Raw genomic sequence first — 26,295 nt, forward strand, 5'->3', positions numbered from 1 at the left:
CTCCTCCTCCTCCTCCTCTTCTTCTTCTTGGTTACATTAAGAAAAGTCACCATTTATTGAATATCTACTTTGCTAACTCGGGCACAATACCAGGAGCTTTTCCACGGTCGCATAAGTGATTTGTCAGTGTTGTCTGCAGATGAAGCTAAATACAGATGCTAACTATATAGTTTTATTAGCAACTGTTCTGTAGGTTAACTAAGGGCTCGTCTTGAGCGTGTCAGATTCTCTGCAGTGTCTGTTACTTGCCAGCTCAGCTGCAGTGTTTGCCTTTGCTATTGAGGACCATTCGGGTTTCCTACGCTGTGTTACAGTCAAGACTCCCTCTGCCCCATCTTTCCTCTACCTAGGTAGGCCCTCTGCCCAGTCTACCTTTGGCTTTCTCTGTAATATGTTTTCACTCTCCAGGCACTGCTGAGGCTATCTTGATTCAGAGCTTCTGCATTTCTCCACTCAATAAATTTCCTGTGCACGGGTGTTCAGACATGACCTCCTTTAGTCCTCTTAACAGCTATGTGATGTAGTCTTTTGTGGTCCCCATTTCACAAATGAGAACACTCAGCTTGAAGAAATGAAGCAATTTGCCCAAGGTCTCGTGCCTTGTGTGGGGAAGAGTCTGGATTCGTTGTCAGCTTGTCTAATTACAAAGCATGCCTTCTTCTTCTCCATTTGCATTTAGAATAGCGGTTAACAGTCCCCGGGCCACTGTGGAAGCTTAGGTGGTAGTCAGCAGTCTTCGGCCTGAGTCTTCGCTTAGCCTTTTCTTCTTCTCTGATCTCATGCATGTTACCATAATAAACCTCACATCCTTTATGGGAAAATGGAGCCAGCAAATGATAGCTTGTTTAGGAAAATGTGAGAATTTGTCATGAAGCATAAAACTTTTCTGGCTCAGTGCATGGCCAGTGATCACTGGTAGGAAAGAGTATCAGTAATTCTTAGCACTGTCACCATCACTAATTTAAAAATAATTATTGAAGGAAATCATTGTGCAGCTCAGATCCAAAGGCGGGAATGTCTTTCAAAGTCTTGCAGCAAGATCTCCAGCAAAGGGCAGCACTATCAAGCACTTCTACAGGCATTAGAGGAAGATGCTGGAAAATGTTGGTTGGTGATGGATGCGTGCTTACCTACCTGTTCTAGAACAACAAAACCACCTTTACTTACCAAAGACCTAACTTTCTACAGTTTGTAGCAGCCAGGGGGACAGCTTCCATGGGGCTCTCCATTCCACACTCCCCCCCTGCAGAGGATCCTGAAGCTATGACTTAGGATGAATTAGTCAGCCTGGGATTCTGTGTTAAATTTTTGCGGTGCACTTACTGCAGACACAGGCAGTGAAGCACCAGGAAAGCAAAGTTGAATAATATGTGATTAAAAAAAAACCAGTTTACTACCTTCTTTAATGTACTTATGGTCTAATAAGAGTCTCTGACAGTCTGACAGTGATGCCTTGTGCCAATGCAGTGACAACAGACAGGGTAGGGAAGGTCGGGGAGAGGGGGGAGAATCGCGGTCAGACGTACACTCCTCGTAGGGCCAGGCCAGTGTGAGGAGGTGTAATTGGAGCTGCAGCATATAAGAAGACAGGGCATGCAGTGGGGACTCATCACCACACAGTACAATAAGTATTTTAAGTCTCCTTCCTTGAGACAAGGAGTGGGTGTTCTGTATTTACAATTGGTAGAGGGGAAGAACTTTGAAAATATTCCCCAACTCAGCATCTGGAGTTTGCAGGTTCTTTTACTTTTTAAGCCTTTCCAAGTGTTCCAGTCTGTATTCTGGCTTTCTTCAGCCCAGCTTCTTTCACTGAGCCATTTATTTCATGCAGTTAAATACTATTAATATTTTTAAATGTGCTCATCCTAATTTTTAAAGGTTATTCGTGCAGATGTTTCAACTCGGATTTGCTACATGAAAGGCTTGGAGATTTTTAGGTCAAGAGCTTCTAAAATTGAGGTAATCAGATGTGTTTGTGAGACATGTGGGCATTTCACAGGACCGTGACCTGGGCAGATGGTCAGTGTTCAAGACCTGGCCTTGTCACTCAGCTCAGTGAGTTTAGTGGAGACCCCTTACATCTTTAGGACCTCAATTTCCCTCACCCTTAAAATGGTAGGATGCATTTTTCATAAGTTAGGTATAAGAATGCACTTAAAGTAGCATACACAAACACACTTTTAAATTACTAAGAGCTAAATTCACATTTAACGGTCTTACGGATTTTGTTTGTTTGCTTGTTTCTCTTTTTTATAATAGACACAAAATTGGACTTAGAGATTTAGATCCTTAAAGGAGGTCATTGCTTGAAATCTCATCCTGTTTAGGAAATGAGACCCACTTACTGTTCTATTTAGCTTGATGGCTATTCGAAAACATGCTGCTTTACAGGCTCATTTGCATTGATGCCGGTGAGATGACTAAATCTGGAAATGAAAAATTGTAAAATCAAATTTTCACCTTCAGGCAATTGTTTTCACTTTGAAGTTGTATTTCTTAAAAATGGAAAGAAAGTTGAAGAGTGTTTTACGAAGTAAAGCAGAACTTGTAGAGCCTTCTGGCGTCTCATCTTAATGGCTTTATACACTCTCAGATGTTGTGTAGTTTTGAAACCTCAGACCACATTGTAGATGGTAAACACCAGTAATGTAAGCAAGGGAAGATTTTATGGACTCTGAAGAAATGGCTTGTTTCACCTCCCTAGATAAATTAGCTAAGATAGACAATACCTGTCAAATCATAAGGTATAATTGCTAGTCTTTGTATGCTCGCTTGTTTTCTATTGTAGAGATTTTTATCTATTATTTCTTTTGCCCTCTCTAGGGTTTCTATGCAACTTTGTTTGTTTATTTCATTTATTTGATGTGTGTGTGTGTGTGTGTGTGTGTGTGTGTGTGTGTTGGGGGTGTGTAGGGCAGGTCCAGAGCCTTGTGCACACTAGGCATGTGCCCTATCGTTGAGCAACACACCCAAACTCCTCTCCCATATTATTTTATTCTTTTTGATGCGTACACATAGAAATTTAGCCTTTCTTTTATAAGGCATGTAGTTAAGGCCATAAGTTTTAGGGACTGCACAGGTTTGGCTGCAGTCTGCATTTGAATATGCTGTGCATTTAGGTTATAGGGACGTTGTGTTTAGTAACCCAGTGATATCTTTTAATTGGTAAGAAAGCTGTTTTGCCTTAAGGATAGATTGTACTGAAATCTTACATCTTATAACAAATATATTAAGATATGAAGGAGTCTTTTTGAAGCTTGTGTCTAATGGCTTTGCTGGCTAGCTCTGCTTTAAGGTTGTGGGGGGTTTGTGTTTGTTTCTCTTGCAGACACTTTCTGAATAAATACCACTGTAAAAAGAATTTGCTATTATGGATGATGCTATCGCTCTTCAAGATAGTGTTTATTTTGCTATTGATTGACATGGAGGGTGAAGATGGACCATGGGAGTGTTGAGTTGGAATCACACTGGTTGGAAGCCAGGACTCTGTGTAGTTAACCAAGCATACAACTGCCAGATTCCAACATCCATATAGGATCTAAATGATGAGAATTCATAGGTTCATAGGCAACTATTATAACAGAGACACAGAGTCTACTAATCAGTCACATAGATGAGCATACTGGGTCTCTTCTTCCCAGTCTGTTGCTTTGTTATAAGAGAAAGTAGTTACTGTGCCTGTCATCTTTAGGGCACCATGAAGCTCACACTAGAAAAAAAGTCCCATTTATTTGGCAAACTCTTATCTGGCTATTTCTCTTGATGCACACAGAAGGCAATGGGCAGAGGCAGAGCACAGAGAGATGATTGGGCTGTAGGGTTTTTTTTATATATATATATATCATAACAAGTAACACTGTTTGCATTGAGTAAATGAGCAGATGCATTCTCAGAGAGCACAACCAATTGACAAATGGCTGTTTTGACTAGGCTTTCCTCCACACTTTCATATTTCTTAAATGTTAAATTTCTATAACTGGCAATTATAATATAACATAGTGTGTTAGGCTTTCCTTAAAATCCCAGTGAGATTCAGATGAGAAGGGATTATATAATTTGTCTTTTAAAGCAAGAGACTTTTGAGATTGAAAGGAGGTTGCGGGGCGCCGCCTCGCCGAAAAGGAGAACGCCACGCTTCAGGATTCTTCTGGCAGCATTTTTATTACAGCTCTTTTAGTGTTACAGCTCTCTTAGATGGTAGTGAGGCGAGGGACCCCAAGCCCCAAAAGCTAGTGGCTTATATAGCGCTTTAGGAGATGTGCCGCACACTCATTGGCTCTTATGATGTCGCCAAATTAGCATACTGATTTTCGCGCCTTGCGCAGGCGCACATTCAAGCAAGGCTCGCAAGAAGAACCAGGAAGCAGGAAACCGGCGCCATCTTGCAATGGCGGACGCGGCTCCTAACATCTGCCCCTTTTTTATTAAATTGCTGCAACAATTTTCCAACTGTTATTTCGCCGATCAAGCCCACTGTTCTAGCAGTAAGGCGTTCAAGGCAGTTAAACAGTTGTGAGACCCTCCACACTTATCTCCCGTGCAATGGGAACCCGAGCCCTGGGAAGTGTGGAGGACTACCACTCAGGATTCCTGGTGCAATGGGAACACGAGCCCTCAGGGTATCCCATTGAATGATAGTGTCTCATTGTTTAAGCATATTCAACCAAGCTTGAGGGGATGTTCCCTGCTCTAAGGCAAGCAGTGCTTGAGTGATAAATACTTTATCTCTACGATGTTGTGTTTTAAATTTGCAGAGCAACCAGAGTGTGATCAGCACTCCCCCAAAGATCATACAGCCAAACATTCCTACCCCCACCCACTCCTTAAAAAGGGAGAAGGCGGACGTGAGCCAGGAAGTGAAGTCTTCAACATCAATCGGGTTTATTCTGGTCCCATTCAAAACAGCAATCGTGAGCAGGAGTTCTTCTTGTAGTTCCTCAGCCTGTTGTGACCAATTTCCTTGTAAAAAATTAGATAATTTAGTACTTTCTGTAAAAGACTCATTGTTATATTTCAAGGGTGTGATACACATGTGTTTAGTATGACTTACACAGCTTACTTGAAGAGTATCAGCAATTTCTTCCATTTTGCTTTGTAACAGATCTATTCGCTGATTAGCAAGCAGTATCCCAGAAATCAAATGGCTATTCATTTTATGCTGTTTTACCATAGCATCTGCCGAGGCATTCACTATATTATTTATTGTTTCTGCTGCTTGAACTTGATTGGCTAGGGCAATACCCGCAGTCACCGCTGCAGCAGCCGACATTGCAACGGCCGTCACAATGGCCGCCGTGATGCCAAAATCTCTCTTTTCTCTAATTAAAGAGATTATTGGAAATTTATCGGGATCGGCATCCACCGGTATAGGGACAAAGGTCGGAACCCGCACCAGCAGTGCTAAAGATGCGGACCCATTCCAGCATTCTGTCAAATGGCAGGTGACATTCGCACAATCTAATATGCTGCTTTTATTTTTAAATTCTGCTAAAATAAAAAAGAAGGGAGCTGAAACACAAACTGCTGCCCTTTTGGCTGAATAATTTGCCAACAAGTTATTATATTTAATATCATTCAATATCACTGGTGTAGTATCAGTTCTGGTTGCTGATACATTCCAAATGTCATGTTGTGACTCACCTAGAGTTGCAAAGGCTGATAAACTGGTAGCAGCCCCCGCTAAATTTGTCAACACCCATTGATAAAATGGCCATTCGTTTACCTTCCCTGTTTTATTTCCTGTCATAGCCATCCTTTTTAGAGGTGGCGATAAGGTGAAGCCTCGAGATACTTCTACCTTAGGCATCCTTTTAGATTGGCAGTGCGTAAACACTGGTGGAAATGACTGATCTGGAGGGCACCATGACCACACTCTGACATTAGTGGCATTATTGGTTTGCCAATATGATCGTTCAAGTATGGTTACCTTACTTTTTAGCAATAATGTAGTGATATTCACAGGGGACTGTTTTTTATTAGATGTATCTCCACTGGCCTCAGATTGTCCTGCCACTATGTTATTGAGTACCTCGAGCAGGACACCAGTGCCTATTTGGGAATCTCCAAGTGGATCAATCCAGTGTCCCAATGTAGCATTGCGAAGTACAACGCATGGGGTCTCTGCCCTGTTTGTTATGGTGAAACACAAGGTATCATTTAATCTAAATTTTGATGCATTATACTTGACAATCTCTTTGTTTAAAGGTATGGCACATGGTGCCTCCAGCTGACAGCTTGATGATGTAAACATTGGCAGTACTTTAGAGTGGGAATGTACTGGGATGGGAACTGGCCATGATCTTACCACAGCCCACAATGTTATACTTATCGCTCTCTCAAGCAGGCAGATCATCAGCAGGATCTTTAGCATTTTCTTCAGGTGTTGGTGAGTCCTCTTTCACAGTTCTGGTCAGTCTGCTTGGTATCCAGATTGGATTTTCTTGATCCTGTGGGAAAAACAGATAGCTCCCCGGGATCTCACTAAAACTGGATCCGGGCCCTTCCATTGGTTAGTTAAGATATCTTTCCATTTAACATATTCTTTTTGAGGACTTGGAGCCACATGTCTGTCAGCAGCAGATTGTCCATCAGAATCCAGATTTAAAAAATTTAAGGTAAATAGGGCTAGGGAGATAGATGTCTTAGGTCCCATGTTGGGGCCTATTCCTCCCTTTTGTTTTTGTAAATAAGTTTTCAATGTGCCATTGGCACGTTCCACAATCCCTTGTGCCTGAGGATTATATGGCAAGCCAGTTATATGACGGACACCAAGCCTCAGACAAAACTGTTGAAAAGTTTTAGATTTATAAGCTGGTGCATTATCAGTCTTCAGCTGAAGGGGCTTGCCCCAAGCAGCCCAGGCTTCAAGACAATGAGTAATAACATGTGACACTTTTTCTCCCGCAAGGGGGGTGGCATGAATGATGCCAGAGCATGTATCCACAGATACATGAATAAATTTTTGTTTTCCAAAGGCATTGCAATGTGTAACATCCATTTGCCAGATATGAAGAGGTTGCAGACCTCTGGGATTGACCCCTATAGATGGAGAGGGTCTGAATTCTGCACAGGAGGTACATTTCAGAACAATATCTCGCGCTTCTGCAAGAGTTAAATGAAACTTTAATCTTAGGGTATTAGCTGGTACATGATAGAGTTTATGGAATTCAACTGCGCCTTCTAATGGCGAGCTTACCCAATATAGGTTTTTAGTGGCTTTATCAGCAATAGCATTAGCCTGAGATATAGGCCCAGGAAGCAATGAATGTGCTCTCATGTGTTGAATAAAAAATGGGTGACACCTATTGCGAATATGGTGTTGAATATCTTTAAATATCTCAGCAACCATGCTTTTAGGGTGGATAAAATCAGCTACTTCTAATTGTTTAACAGCTCCTACAACATAATGCGAGTCTGAAATTATGTTTATAGGCTCTGAAAATCTTTGCAACACTATCGCTACAATAGCACATTCTACTAATTGGGGAGATGTATAATCAAACTGAATTCGAGTAGGGACATTATTAACCACATAACAACCAATGCCTGTCTTAGAACCATCGGTATAAATATCCAATGCTTGATGAATAGGATGTGTCTTAGTAACTTTGGGAAATATAAATGAGTTAGAAAGAGTAAATTGTAACAAGGGATGTTTAGGATAATGATTATCAATATTTCCAGGGAATGAGCATTTTAAAATTGCCCAAGCATCTTGAGATGCACATAAAACTTGAATTTGATACATAGTATAAGGACATACAATTGTATTAGGATATTGTCCAAAATGCATCACGGACAGCTGAAGTCCCTTTAAAGCCAATTCTGCAACTAAGGTAGGATAATAGCCTAAAGTCTTTCCAGGAGAGCTATGTGGGTGAATCCATAGCAAGGGTCCCTCTTGCCACAGTACTGCAGTTGGTTGTTGAGGAGAGGGAAGAATACATAACTGGAAAGATAATTCGGGCGGGGTTAAGTCTATCTAGTTGAGCATGTTGTATGGCCATCTCTATTTTATCCAATACTTTAGACGATTCAGGGGTCAAAGTTCTCAATGAAGTAATGTTAGAATCTCCCTCAAGTATTTTAAATAAGGGTTGAAGTTCAGTTGTAGTTAATTTCAAATAGGGATGAATCCAATTGATATCCCCTAGTAACTTTTGAAAATCATTTAACGTTTTTAATTTATCTCTTCTAATAGTAACCTTCTGTGGTTTAATATACTCAGGAGTAATTATCGCTCCCAAGAAATTTCCTATCTCTCCTTCCTGAACCTTTTCAGGCGCTATAGATAGTCCTTTCTGTTTTAAGGTAGAAACTAACAGAGAGAACGCTTGGTGTAAAACTTCTTTGTTATTAGTACACAAGAGTATATCATCCATAAAATGACAAATTCTAACCTTAGGAAACTGTTTTCTAACTGGTTCAATAGCAGAAGAAACATATATTTGACACATAGTGGGACTATTGGCCATGCCTTGTGGCAGGACCCTCCATTGATATCGGTGGTCTGGTTCCTCATGATTAATACTTGGGAGAGTGAAAGCAAATCTAATTTTGTCCTTAGGATGTAAAGGTATAGAGAGAAAACAATCTTTAATATCTAATATTATAATCTCCCAATGTCTAGGCAAGGCTGTCAGCAGTGGCAGACCCTTTTGAATTGATCCTAATAATTGCATCTGATTATTAATAGCTCTAAGATCATGTAATAACCTCCATTTACCTGATTTTTTCTTAATCACAAATATAGGTGTATTCCATGGTGACTGAGAACTCTCCAGATGTCCTAGTTTTAGTTGCTCTTTAACTAGAGCTTTTGCAGCTGCTAGTTTTTCAGAGGTTAACGGCCATTGAGGAACCCATACAGGTTCCTCTGACAACCAAGGTATAGGCAATGCATCCTCAATGGCCCCTAGGAAAAACCCAGCCCTTTCCTGTCTTGTTTTTCTGTAATAGAAACAGGGCTGGTCCTGCCTTGTAAGGCCTTCCCCAATCCTTTTCCAGGGACACACCCCATTTCTTTCATCATTTTTTGACTCTGTGTAGAATAATCATTAGTGAGCCTAAATGCCAATTGTTTAAGGATATCTCTTCCCCATAAATTAACTGGAAGTGGCAAGACATAAGGAACAACTGTCCCTCGTCTGCCTTCAGAATCTTCCCAGTGCAATACTCTTGCACTAACATCAGGAGCAGACTCATATCCAAGACCTTGTAAGGTTTGTGAAGAGCTATTAACAGGCCAGTTTTTTGGCCACCAATTGGTAGAGATAATGGTAGTATCTGCTCCTGTGTCTAGGAGGCCTGTGAAAAGCCTTCCTTGAATTTTCAACTCTAAGGTGGGGCGTTTATCTAAATCTAATGAAATAAATACATTCTGTCCTCCAGAGGAGCCAAATCCCTTCATGCCCCTAGTTAAACCTTTACTAGGAAAGAATGAATGTAAACTAGGGAGGACCAATAGCTGTGCAATTCTATCACCAGGAGCTATAGAGCTAATCCCCCTTGGTGATGAGCACATGATTTTTATTTGTCCCTCATAATCTTGATCTATGACTCCGGGGTGAACAGTTAATCCTCTCAGAGTCGTAGACGATCTTCCTAGCACTAGTCCTACTGTATTCTCAGGTAAGGGTCCTGAAAAATCAGAAGGTATAGGCTGACACCCCATGGTGGGTGTTAGTACTGCTCTGGCGGTAGCACAGAGATCCAGTCCTGCCGAGCCTGACGTGGCTCTCCTGATTGTCTTATCCTTTGATGTTGTTGAGGGTTGTTCTGTAGGTTCTCTATCGCCCCATACATTTGTGGGCCCTGAGGGTGTGGGCCCCGTTGCCCGTTTTTTGGCAGAGGGGAAATTACACGTCCTCTGTCGTCTTTAACTGATCTACACTCATTTGCCCAATGTTTTCCTTTATTACACCTAGGACACATTCCAGGCACCTTTGGACGATTGTTATTAGTAGTGCCAAGTGCTCTACATTGTCTTTGTATGTGTCCCAGCTTTCCACACCTGAAACATTTAACATTAGAGGTCCTCTGAGCCGCTAAAACAGCAGCTGCCAATCCAGCATTAGATAGAGGTCCTCCTATTTCTCTACAAGCCTTCATCCATGCATTTAGTCCTTTTCCTTTCCAAGGTGTAATAGCATTTCTGCACTCTCTAGTACACTGTTCAAAAATTAGTTGTTCTATGAGAGGCATGGCCGTCTCAGGATCTTCAAAAATCCTTCCTGCCGCCTCCATCATCCTAGCCACATAGTCTGAGAATGGCTCAGTATTCCCTTGGATAATTTTTGTCAAGTTTCCTGAAACCTGTCCTTTGTTAGGTAGGCTTTTCCATGCTTTTACAGCTGCCTTATTAATTTGCTCATATACTTCTACAGGGTAGGCCGTTTGATTGATAGCCCATTGTCCCTGTCCTGTAAGCATATCAAAGTTCCATTGTGGATGCCCCTGAGCTAAATTTTGTCTTGCCTGTGAAGCACAGAGTTCTTGAAAAATAGATTTCCAATCTAGATACTGTCCCATAGTCAGGCAAGCCTTAACAGTATTATACCAGTCATCTGGTGTCATGGCACTGACCACAAGTCTTTCTATTAATGCCTGAGTAAAAGAGGCATTGATTCCATAAGTCTGTACTGATTCGGCTAGCGCTTTTAATTGTTTTAAATCTAGCTGTGAATGTTGCCTAGTTTGGTTAGCATCTTCCCATACAGGAAAGGCTACTCTTATCTTTTTTCTCTCCTTAGCTGTAATAAGAGAATTGGACGGCAGTCTTTCCTGTCTCTCTTTTGGTTTTTTCTTTTTAACTCTAACTACTTCCTCCAATGGTGGGGCAGATGGGGCATACCCCGGTGCATAAGGCAAATCCAGCCCGTATCTTTCAGACTCATAACGAGCTGCTTCTCTATCTAACTCTGCCTGTTCCTCAAGATCTAACACACTATCAGAGGATGAGGTGTCGGTATCCTCTGTATCTTCTTCGTCCCCCGAGGACGTCTCCTCAGAGGCGGAGTCGTTAATTCTTAGATTTCGAAACTCAGTTAACACTGGGTACAACTTTTTCTTAGGCCCTTTCTGTTCCACTTTTGTAGCTACTTCTTTTTTAATTTCTTCTTTTTTCTTTTCCTTTCTCTTCGTTCCATTCTTAGCGCTCTCTTCCTTTTCTGCTTCTGATAGGCTATCCTGGTGTTCTGCTAAAGCTCTTTGCCCCTCTCTTACCTTATCTTGGCATTTTGCATCCTCTATACAGGCTCTAACCATTTTGTACAGCGGCCATGTGCCTGGTCTTAACTTTCCCTTCTCCTTTTCATTAATCAAATCTCCGCCGAGCTTGCCCCAGGAGCCCTTTGACAAGGACCCCGTGGATACAAACCAGGGAGCTACTCTATCCACATCTCGCAGAAAATTACACAACACTTTCTCGGGAACCTTTAAACCACGCTCACGTAACAACGCCTGCATTGCTGCGAGAAGCGGCTTCATTTGATGGTTACCCATACTGCTAGAGGGAACGAACTTGCACAGTTATCTACCTGTGACTTATAGCTCCTGAATACACGGAGGGCAAGTACACTCCTTCCCTTGTGTATGGTAGTTAAGACAGAAGCAGAGCACAAGAACTACCACAGCCCAAACGGGGATAGCAATAGCAAAATAGACAGGATCCACCATACCTTGCAGAAAAGCGTCTAGACCTCTCACGCAGCCAGTTCTGAATCCTCTGTTGAGCCAACAGGGTCCCTTGAAACTGGATAAAACTCCAAGACGTTCGGCTTCGTTCCCGGGTTTTCCGGCACCAGTTGCGGGACGCCGCCTCGCCGAAAAGGAGAACGCCACGCTTCAGGATTCTTCTGGCAGCATTTTTATTACAGCTCTCTTAGTGTTACAGCTCTCTTAGATGGTAGTGAGGCGAGGGACCCCAAGCCCCAAAAGCTAGTGGCTTATATAGCGCTTTAGGAGATGTGCCGCACACTCATTGGCTCTTATGATGTTGCCAAATTAGCATACTGATTTTCGCGCCTTGCGCAGGCGCACATTCAAGCAAGGCTCGCAAGAAGAACCAGGAAGCAGGAAACCGGCACCATGTTCCAATGGCGGACGCGGCTCCTAACAGGAGGTACTTCTAACAAGTATGTCACGACAGTGTGACAAGTGGAGAAAATCGGGAGCAGATCAGTAGGCATGCTAACCACCTGACCCCTACTCAGAAATCGTCTGGAGGGCAGGACATGGTACCAGGGAAACCTGCAACACCAAGCTTGCCAGATGATTTTGTGTGGGGAAGAATAGCAGCTAGAAATTCCCAAAAGAAGACCAGACAATAACTCGAAAATAAGAAAAAGAGGACAGAAAAGAGAAACAGTTATAACAATACCAAGAACAATCTGCTTAGGTAGACAGGACTATTGTAGTATATAGTCATGGGGATGGGTAAGTTGAGAAGCATACTTTGCTGAATATAAATTGTTTTAATGCAATAATGACAGAGGTCAAAAAGGAAAGTTTTCAATACCTTCCACTCTCAGTGGGGTGTGATAGGTCGGGTCTTCTCAATGGTGGTTTTGTTAGGGGTGAGCGTGGTGTCAAGGTGGGCATGAGGGCATGCCATCCATCAGTGGTTACCTAGTTATGATTAAGTAGATGTTATATTGTGACATAACATATATAGGTCTTATCTGTGAAACCTTAACTATTCAAATTACTTTCCCTGCAAGAGGTTAGGAGAGGCTAAGATCTAAGTGGGGAAAGAAGAAGATGATTGCTTCAGTGAGCTGCAGAATCCTGTCGTTTGTGGATGGGCAGCTTTCTTCTCATCTTGTAACACAACAAGAATTCCTCCTCCTCTACTCTTTATTCTGCTTTATCCGTTTAGAGTTTCTAATTTCTTAAAATACCGGTGCCACACTCACCAGGTTCTTAGCAAAGCACCCTGAAGGTAAGGATGCTCAAAACACTGTAAGAGTAAGTGTCCATAACTGAGGAAAGGTTGCATGCATCTAAGAAATTAGAGAAAGGTCTTAGTCTGGAGGAAAGGATACATTAAAATGGAGCTCAAAATATGCACATCTGGATGCACAGCTTGTATTAAAATCTGGTAAAAAAGCCAAAAGGAAAAAAAAAGTGACAAAATTGCTGAGCTAGCCAAAGTACATTTCAGTGATTGTAGCTCCAAATACAGCTGCTTGACATCCCTTTCTCTGAAGTGAAGGCTGGCTAAAGGAATTTCTCTTTACTGTGTGTGTTCTTGTATTTGACCCTATATACTATCCAGACAGGACTTCCCTGGGAGAAAAACTAAAGATCTCAGAGGCAGAGATGTGTCACACTGTATCTTTCGAATTCAAACCATATGATTTTATTGGGAGACTTTCAGCCGGATTTATCAGCCTTGGATTTTGTTCTTACTCTTGTGATCTGCTGTTGACTTTTGTGATTTCTCCCTCTTTAATCCATACAATTTTCTCTTAGTGTTTTATGATTGTTCAAAGTTTATTGTGTAAGCCCAGAATTGGTGGCATTCATATTATAGCCATTGTATTTTCCTGTATTGGCTATTGTTCCATCCCTTACAAAAGTAACATATGTATCAGTGTTTGATAAGCCAATGTCGAGGGGTAGGTTTTTAAACTCTGACACACACACCTTCCTGGAACCTTGTTACTGGGTATGATTGCTGTGCTTTGAGACCTTCCATTGCACAATGTCACTTTCATGTTATTTATGTGTCTTCTTTCGTGACAGCTATTTTTGAATTTGCTTCTCTGTTGCACTGTGAAGTTGAGGAGTGTAGGGCTTGTCTGTTCTCCACAGTGGCCACAGCTAGACCTCAAACATTCTAGGCCCCTATACATTTTGATGAAGAGCGTTGGACTGGATGAAAGAGGAAAATATGCCTATCCAAAGCAACACAGTCTGTGATCAGATCTCATATCATAATGTGCCTCTTCTTTTGGCGAGAGATGAAGCATTCTGGGGCATACAGGCTTATTAAAGGCTTTGAAATTGGCTTTCATGTGGAGGTGTACATATTCAGCTAGATTGAACCTGAAGCTCCTCAACCCATCTTCAAATACACTGTTGCAGCTGGGCTCTGCAGTGGATAGGAACACAATCCAAACTGCTTTAAGCCTGAAGAGGATGCACTGCTTTCCTTAACTGGGGCAGACTTCTTAGAGGGGCCTCAGGACCTGTGTGGCGGACCTGATCTGGGGCCTCAGCCATCTCTCTCCATCCACTTTCTCTCCTGCTTTTGTTTGGCTTTGGGTTCTGACCTCATTCTTCCCTGGTATGATAGTCTCTAGACATTCCTTCCAGCTTGAGCAGGAAAAACCACTACTGACTGGGAGGATGTTGATTTTTTATACATATGGATTCACATTTTTTTTTTTAATGAAAGAATTTGTTCGCTCATATGGGTCATTGCCTGTGTCCTTTGTTTCAATTGTTCTTGTTAGGAAAGGAGTTTACTAATGGTGGCCCCTGCCCAAGTCTTTGGTGGTCAGTTGAGTTACTAATGGCTCACTTCTTAAAAGAAAGAGCAGAGTTGGGTTGATGGCTCATTGGTGGGACGCTTTTTTAGAAACATGAATACGAGAGTCATGAAGTGAAGAGGAGGGTCTGATAGCCCACCTATCATTCCACCCTGGGAGGCTGAAGTAGGGGGTTACCATAGTAAGTTGGCAAGTGAGACTAGCCATGTTGACAAGCTCTGGATTTTACTGAAAGACCCAACTAAGGGAGAGACTTGATTGGATTATGTGGAAAAGCAAGCAAGGATGATTCCCAAGCTCTCTAGCATCCACGTGCCCCCACACACCCCTATCTGCTCATAGTCATGTAAAAAAAGCCACATATATACATGTGCATAAAAATAGAAAACAGGTTTAAAAGATAAACAAAAGGGAGGGAAAATCTTGCGGAGAAAAGTAGAAATAATTGTAGTTCATTTATTCAACAATTATTAACCTTTCTTCTTGGGCACGCTCAGAGATATAAGGAACCTAATACTGAACACATTAGATGACCATTTCACATATAGGGAGCTTCTTTTGGGGGAAAGGAGGCAGGTAGTGAAGATAAGAGGTCCATATGGCATATGCGATGGGAGATACATACAAAGAACAAAACCCAAGGTAGAAGAGAGGCATGGGAAATGTTTGTGTGGAAAGGGAATACGTATCTTGACTCATACTGACAGGAAAAGTCTCCCCACTAACAGTGACCTTTAATAGATAGTAAAGGACTGAAGGGACCTCTAAGCATTTTTGTAAAAAGAAAAAAAAGCTATGACAGAAAGACCCGAGCTAAGGAGACCTGGGACATATGGATGAGGACATAGATACTGGAATGTTTGCTAGAGCGAAGGCCAGGAGAAAGTGGAAGGAGACCAGGACATGGAGCTTATGGTCTCTGTATGATTCTAGGACTCGGGAGTTTTCATAATTGTCCTGATGATACCTCATGAAATGGCAGCCAATAGATGGGTTTGAGTCCAGAGATGAAATGACATGGCTTCTGAGATACCTGATCTGGCTACTTTCATTAATGGTTTGGGGACAAAGGCAGAAAATGGTGATCCAGGCAGGAAGCCAGAGCCACAAGGAAAATAACCACAGCATGGACCAGGGTGGTACCCATGAAGTTGATAAGAAACAGTGAGAATCTAGATAGATTGTGATTGTGGTTTTAACAGGATTTACTAACAGAATAGACCTGGGCATGAAAGTAAGAGAAGGCTTGAAGATGACAGCACAGTCTTGAGTCTGAGCTTTGGAAGAATGGAGTTGCTATTCAGCAGGCAGTCAAGAATACAAAAAGAGCTGGCAGGGGGGTAGGATGGAAGAAGGGGAGGGGGCACGCACTATTAGAAAGACTCAGTTTCGATGTGTGGAATGAACTGTGGGTTAGAAATCTATTTGAAGGTGTTCCAGGTCTGGAGTTTTGGGAAAGGTCCTGGCTCAGGATACATATTTTGAGTCATCAGCATGTGGGTGAAATTTAAAAGTATGAGACTTGACAAAAAAATCATGCAAGGAGTGTTTTCAGGTGGGGAAGATTCATCTAAGGACCGAATTGCAGGAACACAGCAATCTCAGTGAAAGTGTGACAGAGCTAGGCAGATCCTGATGGGTATTCAGTGGGCTGGATATTGTGCTTATTTTGCTGAGCTGAATAGATGTTGCAGTTGAGCCTAAATGCTTCTATGACTTTTCTGGACAGTTTGATGCTCTATTGATCGGATTTTCATTACTACCAAATCCATTTCTCCCCCTTACAGTATTTACTACAGATGAATTATGTGTCAAGTGGCTATTGAGTTTATTCCCAATGAAATGCTCTTACTTGTTTTGAGACAGCTCATGTAAACGTGACTCAGAATTGACTAAGGAAGTTTCCAAGGAAGTGGGCTGAGGTGGTAGAACAGGCTGTGCTGAGCTCTGAAGGGTGCTCCTTGGTCGGAATGAGGCCTGTAAGTAAAGCAACCACAGTGGACTTCAGGCAGCATGTTTGGCTATGGTAGTCAGGAATCTAGGGAGGAGAATGATTGTGCAGCCAGAGTCTTAAATACTTTGCCTTCTGTGTCCATAAAGAAGGGCTCATTTGAAAAGCATTCAAGGACCCCTTTAGCCGCTCAGCCATGCTTCAGTCTGCTTTGTGTGATTGAGAACCCTTCATTAACTTTCTAGGCACTAGATTCCAACTTGATGGCCGTAGACCGTTTTTAGGGCTGCTGTTTCAGGAATTATTTTTCCCTTTTTAATTGATCTGGTGTATAGAATTCACTGGAGGTTTCATTAGGTTTTCCTACGTCCACGTCATTGTACGTTGCTCATATTCAGCTCACGACTTCCCTCTGTCTTTCCTCCCTCCTTGCTGGTCTCCTTCCCATCTTAAAACAATTCCCCTTGTCCTTTCATATCACCATGTCACATATATGTGTATGTATGCATGCGTGTAAAATTTAATTTGAGCATGTGACAGAAGAGAGTGTGGCAGTTCGTCTCCATCCTGTTTCATTCTCTTATTCCCTGTTTCTCTCCACTTAGACTTCTTCTTCTTTATACTTCTACACACACACACACACACACACACACACACACACATACTTTGCCATACATATATATATGTATATATACATATATACACATATTATACACACACACACATATATATATATACACATATATATGCATATGTGTATATAAAATTTAAGTGAAGATTACATATATGAGATATAAGAGAAAACATGTAATATTTGTTTTCAGCATCTGGTTTATTTCATTTAACAAGATGATTAATTATATACAGCTTTAGTATATATTATATATAATAAATGTAACATATTTATAATATGAATGATATTATAAATATGTTTTTAACATGATTCTTGAATGAGGAGTGGTAGAAGTTTTAGAATAATCCATCCTGCTTGAAGTAACCACATTGTTGATACCTAAGAATACATACTTCACTTTGTCTTTTGTATGTATTTATTTTGGTTCCCACTAATATGGTAGCCCTAACTTTTTTGCTTTCTAACTTTATAGGCTTCTTCTCAAGCAGGTGGGGGTGGAAGGTGATGGAGGTGATTAGGGAGCTTGACATCAGTTTTCATGTCACGTATTTTCCCCAGTTAAACTCTTAAGTAGAAGTTTGAAAGGAAAATGTTGACCCAGCCCCCTTACTAATTGGGGATATTGACCTGTGCCTGCCACTCCCTATCTTAGCGGTAATCTATGGCCGAAATGATTAAACTCACTGGTGCTTTTGACATGAAGGGTGAGACGTTTATACTGGGTAAAAATTGTTTATCTGAAGTCTGTGCCTCTTGTATGGTCTTGTAAAGTTCTTATCTCTATCCTTTCATTGTTCCTGACATAATTCCCCTGAATTGTACAAACGAATAACTGCCTATTAGACAAACTCTCAAACCAACTGTGTGCTGCAGCCTTTACTCGGAGAGAAAACAAACTTTACACTCTCCCATCTCTCCCTAATCCTCCAAACACTTCCTCCCCCCCCACACACAGCCAGCTCACGTTTGCTTCACTGCAAAAAATCTGAGTCCTTAGAAGCCTGCACCACCACCTAGCGTGTCTCTCAAGTCACCCACGTTCAAACCTATCCAGTCTGCTTTCCTGGTAGGATCCTAAACTGTGTCCCTGTATACAGTTGACTCCTCTGTCTGTGATGTGGGTACCACCCCTGCTCGGTAGTTCCAGGATGCTTGGCTTCGAGGTTATTTTTGTAGCTATTCTCCATAGTTCCTGTAGCGGCAATCTGCCTCCATTAGCTCTCTCTGCTCACTTTCTGAGAGGCTGCAGCAGACACACTTTTCAACTCTGTTCCATTTTGCATGCTCTTCCATCCGGGTCTCCATTTCTCATCATTCTCTTTGTAGCAATATTTCTCAAGGTGACAGTCTCTGAGGCCAGTCTCCACTTGTTGCTTAGTGGATTCCCTGAAGTCCACTGGACCTACTCTTGTCAAGACTTTCCAGCATGGCTATTGTACCAGGCTCTTTGGTCCACTCTTAGGTTTCATCTTTTTGTGACTTCCACTAGGCTTAGCATGCAGCTGCAAATACCTGGTCATCATTTCAGCCTTTCCTCTCTGACTGTTGCTAAAGTTCTGGTTTTCCTCCTCTTACGTGTCTTTCCCGCTGTCCTCCACAACGCCTTCTATTTCTGTGAAGGACAGAGGTGCTCAGGGTCTGGGTCTGAATGTTGTTCTCAGCCTGTGTTTACATTCAGGGTTGTGATGTTCTGTTGTGTGGCCTTCAATACTGGTGGCTCCCAAAGCCATAAGCCCATCATGTGGCAGACATTTTCCCACCTTCTGATACTCTTTCCCGTGGCCTTTGGGGACCCATGACGTGGTCCCCATCGTACGTGCAGCTTCAGCTCCTCTTCTCGACTTTGCTTGTTAGCTTCTCACACTTGGCTTCTCACTGTCCTTTACCCAACAACCTCCTTGCTGTTCAAAAGCTTTCCCTTTTCTTGCACAGTGTTTCAGTCTAGGTCTTTGCACACGGCCTGAGCCCTTTCTCCACTGTTACATGTGTTTCTCAGATGCTTTCCTTGACAATTCTGAAAAACAGTACTTTCTTATCTGTCTTATTTTTTTCTTAGTACTTATCATTATTTTAAATCACATTTTATTTCCTCCTAGGTAGTAATCTTCCTAATCAGGATATCAAATGAGTCTTTCTTTCTGCTGGCCCCATGATTTAGATAATTTTCTTTCTGATAGCAAATTCCCAATAGTGTACTGAGTGAGTAAATAAATCAATTAATGGGGATCTGTTGCATACTAATATTATCGTATCGCATGCTATTGTACCCTTAGTATATTTTTTTTGAAGGGACAGATAACTGTTTACTATCATGTAATGGTTAGTCATAATATAAAAGTGTCTGGCCAAGGGCTGCTGTATAAAGACTCATTTAAAGAGGTTTCCTAGGAGTAAGGTATATGGTATATTTTCTTACACTTCTCTCTTGAAATAAAATTGTATTTTCTTGGTCCTTCCCATGCAGCTGAAGAATAAATTCATGAAAAAGCTGCCACGTGATGCAGAAGCCTCCAACGTGCTGGTTGGGGAGGTGGACTTCTTGGACACTCCCTTCATTGCCTTTGTCCGCCTACAGCAGGCTGTCATGCTGGGTGCCCTGACTGAGGTCCCTGTGCCCACAAGGTAAGCTGCTCTTCCTCTCACTAGAGTACACAGGGTGCTTATAGGACAGCGCCATCCCGCTTAGGTCCGAGAATCAGTGGAATGAGGGTACACTCTGCATCGGAGAGCTTTTATTTGAAATAGGGGCTGGCCGACAGGTGTGCTCTTAAATTACATGTTACGTGAACAGTAATAGTGATGACAGTTACAGCAATCGACTGGCCCGTGCGCTGGGTTCTTCTTGCGGGTTATTATTTATAATCATATGATAAATCTTTTAGTAAGCGAACTCTAGTAGCCGTATGGAGACACTGAGTTTAAATACGTTGTCCAAAATGATACATTTATTAAGTTGTTCAGAGTTCGTAGATATTTTTATTTCCTCTGTCTGATTGGGAAAGTGTTACTGGGCTCACACATGTAGAAGCACCAACACATAGATGCATACACATATGTAAGTGAGCATCTTTGTAAAGACTTGGGCATCACTCTAAGCACCTAAATCCTCAACTTTTATATTAAGCATGTCATTTTGCCTTCAAAGGAAGCGTTGCTTATGCTATGACCACATGACACTCTACTGTTCTTGCCTCAGAAGTCATCCTAGAAGCTGCCCTGCCAGTTATCTCTGAAGCTGTACTTAGTGGTTCGGATGCTTGACTTAGGCACAAGATTAGCTGAAGAGATGCTAATACCTCACTTAGACTTGTACTGAGGACAAGGCTATGCAGGAGTTTGTAGTTTCAGGTTGACATCAGGGCATTACTACCTGATTTGAAGGAGGAGTGTACTTACTGTGGGACCCTGGGTAAAGTTAGGTGACTTCCTCCTCCTCCTCCTCCTCCTCCTCCTCCTCCTCCTCCTCCTCCTCCTCTTCCTCCTCCTCTTCTTCCTCTTCTTCTTCATCTTCTTCTTTTTTTACACGTGAACAGGAAGGGCTGTATATCCCTCTGAGTGGACTCAGATGATTTGAGCATGATTAACCAACCTTGACGAGAAGTTCAAGGTTTGTTCTGAGCTGGGTTAGGAAGAAAATGAGAAGCAAATGTCCCAAAGCCCTTTTCAGCTCAGCCAGTCTCCCTGATCATGAAGTCTTCCTCCCACCCATTGCTTTTAAATACCTGGATCAGACACTGGGCTTGCAGCATTGGAGAGGAGGTAGTCACAGCTGTGCAATTAATGGGCTAATTGTGATTGGTGTTTTCTATAACGTTCCGGCGGAGGCTTGCAGTTCTGTCTGAGCAATCACCTAGCAAGCCGCTGACTCAGGATGGCTAGAGTCCAGCTTGGTGCCCCAGTGACTTTATTTATGTCTTTGCACTAACTTTACTGGGGCCTGAAAGAGAAAACATGCCAAGAAGCATTAAAAAAGATTGCTCTTGCGTTTTCATTTTTATGACCATTTTTTTTTCTTTAGAAGCTACAAATAAAAAAATATTTTAAAGGCCTTTTGTTTAAACAGTGATACACACACAGGAAGCAGGAAACCATGACCATTTGTGCATCTTTCTTACCATCCTCCTCTGTCTGCCCCATTCTTCTCTTCATTTCCTTCTGCACCAGAGGGAAGTATTAATTTAGAGTTGAAACGTGGTATCATCTGAAGAGCGAGAGGAGCGAAGCCATTTATTTTAGAGAAGTGAAGAGGTGTAATTCAATATCATAAAACGATTTCAGATCTGTAATCTGAACAATATACCCTCTGATATTAATATTGTTCTAGGAAGTGCTTTATCTGTTTGCTGTCTTCTGGAGCAGGGTAAACTGGAATCACTAGTCGAGAGGCTCCTTAGCTGTGTGTGTGCGCGTGTGTGTCTGTGTCAGTGTGTCTCTGTGTGTATGTGTATATGTATATATATATACAATATGAGGATATTTATGATGATTTTATCCTATGAAATCCAATAATGGAAATCCCATGAGGAATGTAGAGTCATTGTGAATGATCCAGTCTATACCCCATGTTGGGATTTAACTTGTACACTGCTCTGTTGCTCTATGGGGATACTTGTGAAGTCTTTTATCACACACGTCTTTTCATGGTCATGTTTTCCCCTTAGATGTAGAGGAGAGTTATGCTGTGAGTGCTATTATCACTCTTCCTGAGAAACAGTTTCACTATGTTTCCTATTGTGAGCCTTCTCAAGAGTCTGGCCCTCAGGTCTCCTTTCTAGCTCAGCTCACAGCCTTCCTTATTTACTTTGCTTCTTCTGGTCCATTGCAGCCTGTACTTGTAGCACTGTGGCTGTCAATGGCTGGGTAGGTATGTGTCTGTGAGGGGTAGGTCTGGCTTTTCATGTCAGAGCAAACACACTAGTCTTTGATGTTTGGTGACTTGGTGGGATGTGTTTATGGTGGGGTGTTTTTTTTGTAATTTTTTCAGGCACTTTTCTTGTTGTTGCTTTATATCCAGTCATGAAGATATATATGAGATATAATTTTATTACTGTTTAGAAGCCTTGGACTTGAGGCAATGAGAAGATTTGCTATTAGCTAGCATAAGCACTTCACATTTCTGACTGTATAGCCTAAGTTCAGGGGCAACTTAGAGAGGTATCTAGAATGGGTTGGGATAAGACTCTTAGAGATGGTAAGAAGTAATAACCAGTGTAAGCCAGTTTGTCTCCTTTGGATCTTGATCTAAGATAAACGGCTAGTCAATGAGCTTTGGATTCTTAAGGAGTGTGATATTTCTTCTCATCAGCATTTTTTAAGTTAATGCATATTGTGTGTTATAATCGCTGGCCTCTGAGAAGTAGTTTGTACTTAATCATTTAAAAACATTATAAGATTTTAGAGGTGTTGAGATAGCATCCCTGCTATTGATTGTCTGTGTCCTTCATTTCGTGTATGGTGGTAGTGATGGTGCGTGATCCTCATGAGTCTATTGTAGACACTACAGCTTAGCTACATCTTCCAAAGCTGCATAATGGGTTGTTTGATTCACTGCTGTTTCAGAGAAGGAGGTAAGGGATAGGTGCATGCTGGGGTTATTCAGGAGATAGTTGTGATCTATCAGGAAGGGGGGTGTATCCTTTCTAAACAGACTGGGTGCTTTAGGAAGGCTGATTCCTTTTCTGATACTGTACTTGTTCTGCCTATAATAATCTTGAGAAAGTGAGAGTACAGGCCACTCGTTCTGGACGTGAATCATCTGGTGTTTCTTTTTGTTGCGAAGTGTGCCAGAGGCATCCTCTGCAGGCATAATTAATTACTTGAAAAAAAAATTCACAAATGTAGGAAGGGGCTTCCTGGAGACTCTGGAGACAACTAGCAACCATTCTAAATTCCAGCTGTGAAGTCTGTGGTTGTGCATGAGTAGAACAAACCCAATAACATGAGCTCACTTTTCTTCCTCCTGAGCTGTCAACATGGGCTGTTCACCTCCAGCCACACAAATGCAATGCTCACTAGGAATTCGTTAATAAAGAGAAAGGCTTCCGGTTAAAAACAACATCTGTCCGTTGACAAAACCCAGCTCGTATCATGAAAGGAGTTTTCAGTACGTTATGAAAGCTGATCTTGGCAGGAAGTACAACCATTGTAAAAGTTGTAACAGCTTTTGATTCTCTGAGGGTGAAAGGGCAGGGGGCGGGTCTTAGGCAGAGAGGGTTTGGCTTTCAGGGTTGTTTCCTGTGGCTTCCTCAGGTCTCCCCTCTTTCCATATCCATTGCAACAGTGCTGTGAATTGGAAGCTGCACCAGCTTTCTGTTCCTACCATTGAAACTCTTAGCTCACAGTGAGACCCTGTTGCACATTTATGCCCAGAGTTCTTCCTACACTACTTTCAAGGAACAGATCTCTGAACTGTTCTTAACCAAGATAATGTGAAAACTTTTATAACTCAGTCACCGTGTTATTTCTGCTTGGCACCTGGTGACATTTCATAATGAAGAAATGTCTTTTTATTTTAACCTAGATCCCTTTCTATCCAGGTTATTGAGCCAATATAATTTTTTGCACTCTGACTTATTGTTTTAGTATGTATTATAGCTATCACCACACTAACCTATTACTTCCTGTCTTTCTTTGGTATTATTGAGTGAAGACCAAACGGTAAATGTTTTATAGGAAACGTATGCCCTTGTGCTAACTTGGTAGCTCCGTTACTCTGTCAAAAGTGCTTGCGCAGTTACCTCCTTCCTGCCTAGTTTTACGTTTGAGGATGGTTACTGATCAAGAGTGTTTCCTCACAGAGAACATAGTATTCAATGAGGTTTTGTTGCCTATGTACAACCTGAGATAAATCTACTCATCGGTCTTCAGAGTGAGTTTTTATAAGCTATATTCACATGGGGGTACTGGAGAGAAGTAGGAGACCCATAAAGTGGCCCTGGCAAGGTGTTAGCGATTGTGTATTATTTGAAAAGTTAATATTTGGATACTTCAAAACAATAAAAAGGGCCAGACAAGTGAAATCAAGTACAGATGAACGAAACAAAGTAGCCAGTGTCAAGTCATTTTTCTTTTATGATACCCACATCTGCCTGTTTAGCCTAAAACCGCCATTTCTGCCATGCACAACCCTCTGTAGACAGGCAAGTAGAATTGGTGAATGTAACCAGTACTAACTTTTCTTAATGGAACTTTACCTTAGTGGCTAAATATCTTTGCATATGTTGTTCTAAGAATAATGAGCGTTCCCTTTAGAAACCACTACCAACAACAAACACTTGCTGTCAAGAAGGGCTTTGTGTTGCCATGAAGATTGGCTCATTGCTATATATGAAGTGTTATTGCTGTGTCCTTCACTGTGACATCCTTTGATGGCAAGCCTCACAGATAAGTGCTGGATGGTTTTATGGTTTTACTGATGACAAGATCTGAAAATTCAAAAATTTAAGAACATTGGTTATAGTTTTGATTCCTGATTTTTTTTTTAAAGAAATCTTTGGAGTGAATGATACAAATAAAGAAAAGTATTCATATGCTAGGACCTTTTTTTTTTTTTTTGGAATAGATGGTGACATTCATTTACAGAGCATGTGATGTCAGTCCTTGTTAAAGTGAGTTAGGGAACTACATAAATAGAAGTAAAATTCTGTGAAGTAAACTATTAAACGGTTCCTGGTGCCATCAGTTCTTGTCTCCGCTTTCTTGTTCCCGGCTACATAAGAATCCACAATTCTTTTCCCAAGAGCCACGTGTGAAAATGCCTGTTGGATAGGTTTAGTTTTATGAATCACAGCCCCTGCAAACCAGAGGAGCAGGTGATACTGCAGAGTCGTTAAGGGAGGAATGGAATCCAAGATGCCTGTGGACCCACATTTTGCCATTCTGATTGTGCGGTTGTTTTGATCCCGCTGGTTCGGTTCGAGTGTCACTCATAGCAGCCTCATGTTCTGTCACTGAGCCCTGCCCTTTGCTAGACACAAACCTTGGGCTCACCTTCTTCTCTACCCCCAGATTCCTTGCTGTTAAACAGGATGAGCTCTGTTTTGCAGAAGGTTGTGTGGGATTCTAAGGAGACGGGTGTGCTTCGCAGGCTTTCTGAAGCTGTGCAAACATGTGATGCTGCTGTGTGTGCGGTCTTTATTTTCTCCCTGATAGGTAATGCATGAGCAAGGCAGTGATTTGCCCAGTAACACCTTCTGTACCTCTTTCTTACTTACTTATCAGCCTCTATCTTTCTCAGTGGAGACACAGATTTTCACCTTCGTGGTGAGAGATGGATTTCTTCCAAAACGACAAGCTCATCATTGCTTATATCAGTAGATATTTGTTCTGGAGCAATGCTCTTTATATTATCAAGAAAATAAATTCAGAAAAGAAAATGAAGGAACCCTTAAAGGGCTTTTCAACTGTCTGTGAACGGTACTTTAGTTTTCTTTATGTCTCTCATATTTCTCTCGCCTTTTTATCAGCGAGTGCGTCACTTGCTTGGCTTTTGCTGAATCCCACTCAGCTGAATAGCAGCACTATCTCCTAAGAATATGGAGAAGGGCAGTTGTCACTGCACATATTGGGTACAGGGAAGTCAGAGAAATCAGAAAATGCACTAAGTCTTTGAACTTGATATCATTAATACACTTGCACCATGGTGCAAAGTTAGTAGAAGTTAGTAGAAGTGAAGGCAAAGAAAAGTTTAGCACACAGAGATCAGTGGTTTGTGAAATGGATAAATAAGGAGAGTTCTCCTGCTCAATGAAGAAGGCTCCTGGGTTTCTCCCTTAGTTAAACCTTGTGTTGGTATAAAGGAATGTCCTTTTTTTTTATCTCTTAGAATTACATCTTTATTTAGTTTAAAGGAGAGTTCTAGGGGCTGGGTAGACTGCTCAGACCAGCTAGTAATGCTTCACAAATGTGAGGGTCTAAGTTCACATTTCCAGCACCCATGTAATAAACTAGGTGCAGCAGTGTGTGCCTGTAATTTCAGCACTAAACAGGCAAAAGCAGGCGGATCCCCGGCATTTGCTAGTTTGGGTACATCTGTGAATTCCAGATAAAATGTGAAAGCCAGTCCCAAAAACCTAAGGGCAAGTGCTATTCAGGAAGACAACTGACCTGTGATCTCCACATGTACACACACATAAACGCACACACACGCACACACACACACACACACACACACACGACAATCTCTAGAGCCATCATGATGAATCAAGATAATGATT

General features: G+C 41.7%; 1 protein-coding gene across 1 annotated transcript in view; it reads left to right on the forward strand.

Moving 5' to 3' along the window:
• Slc4a4 (solute carrier family 4 member 4) overlaps positions 1 to 26,295 on the forward strand; it is a 325,511-nt gene that overhangs the window by 197,309 nt on the left and 101,907 nt on the right. The window contains exon 8 of the mRNA XM_028752664.1: positions 19,545 to 19,702. Coding sequence (XP_028608497.1) covers positions 19,545 to 19,702 — 158 coding nt within the window. The remainder of the gene's footprint in view (positions 1 to 19,544; positions 19,703 to 26,295) is intronic.

The sequence above is a fragment of the Grammomys surdaster genome, unplaced genomic scaffold (assembly GCF_004785775.1).
Source record: "Grammomys surdaster isolate TR1022 unplaced genomic scaffold, NIH_TR_1.0 125928, whole genome shotgun sequence".
In the NCBI taxonomy this organism is placed as follows: domain Eukaryota; kingdom Metazoa; phylum Chordata; class Mammalia; order Rodentia; family Muridae; genus Grammomys; species Grammomys surdaster.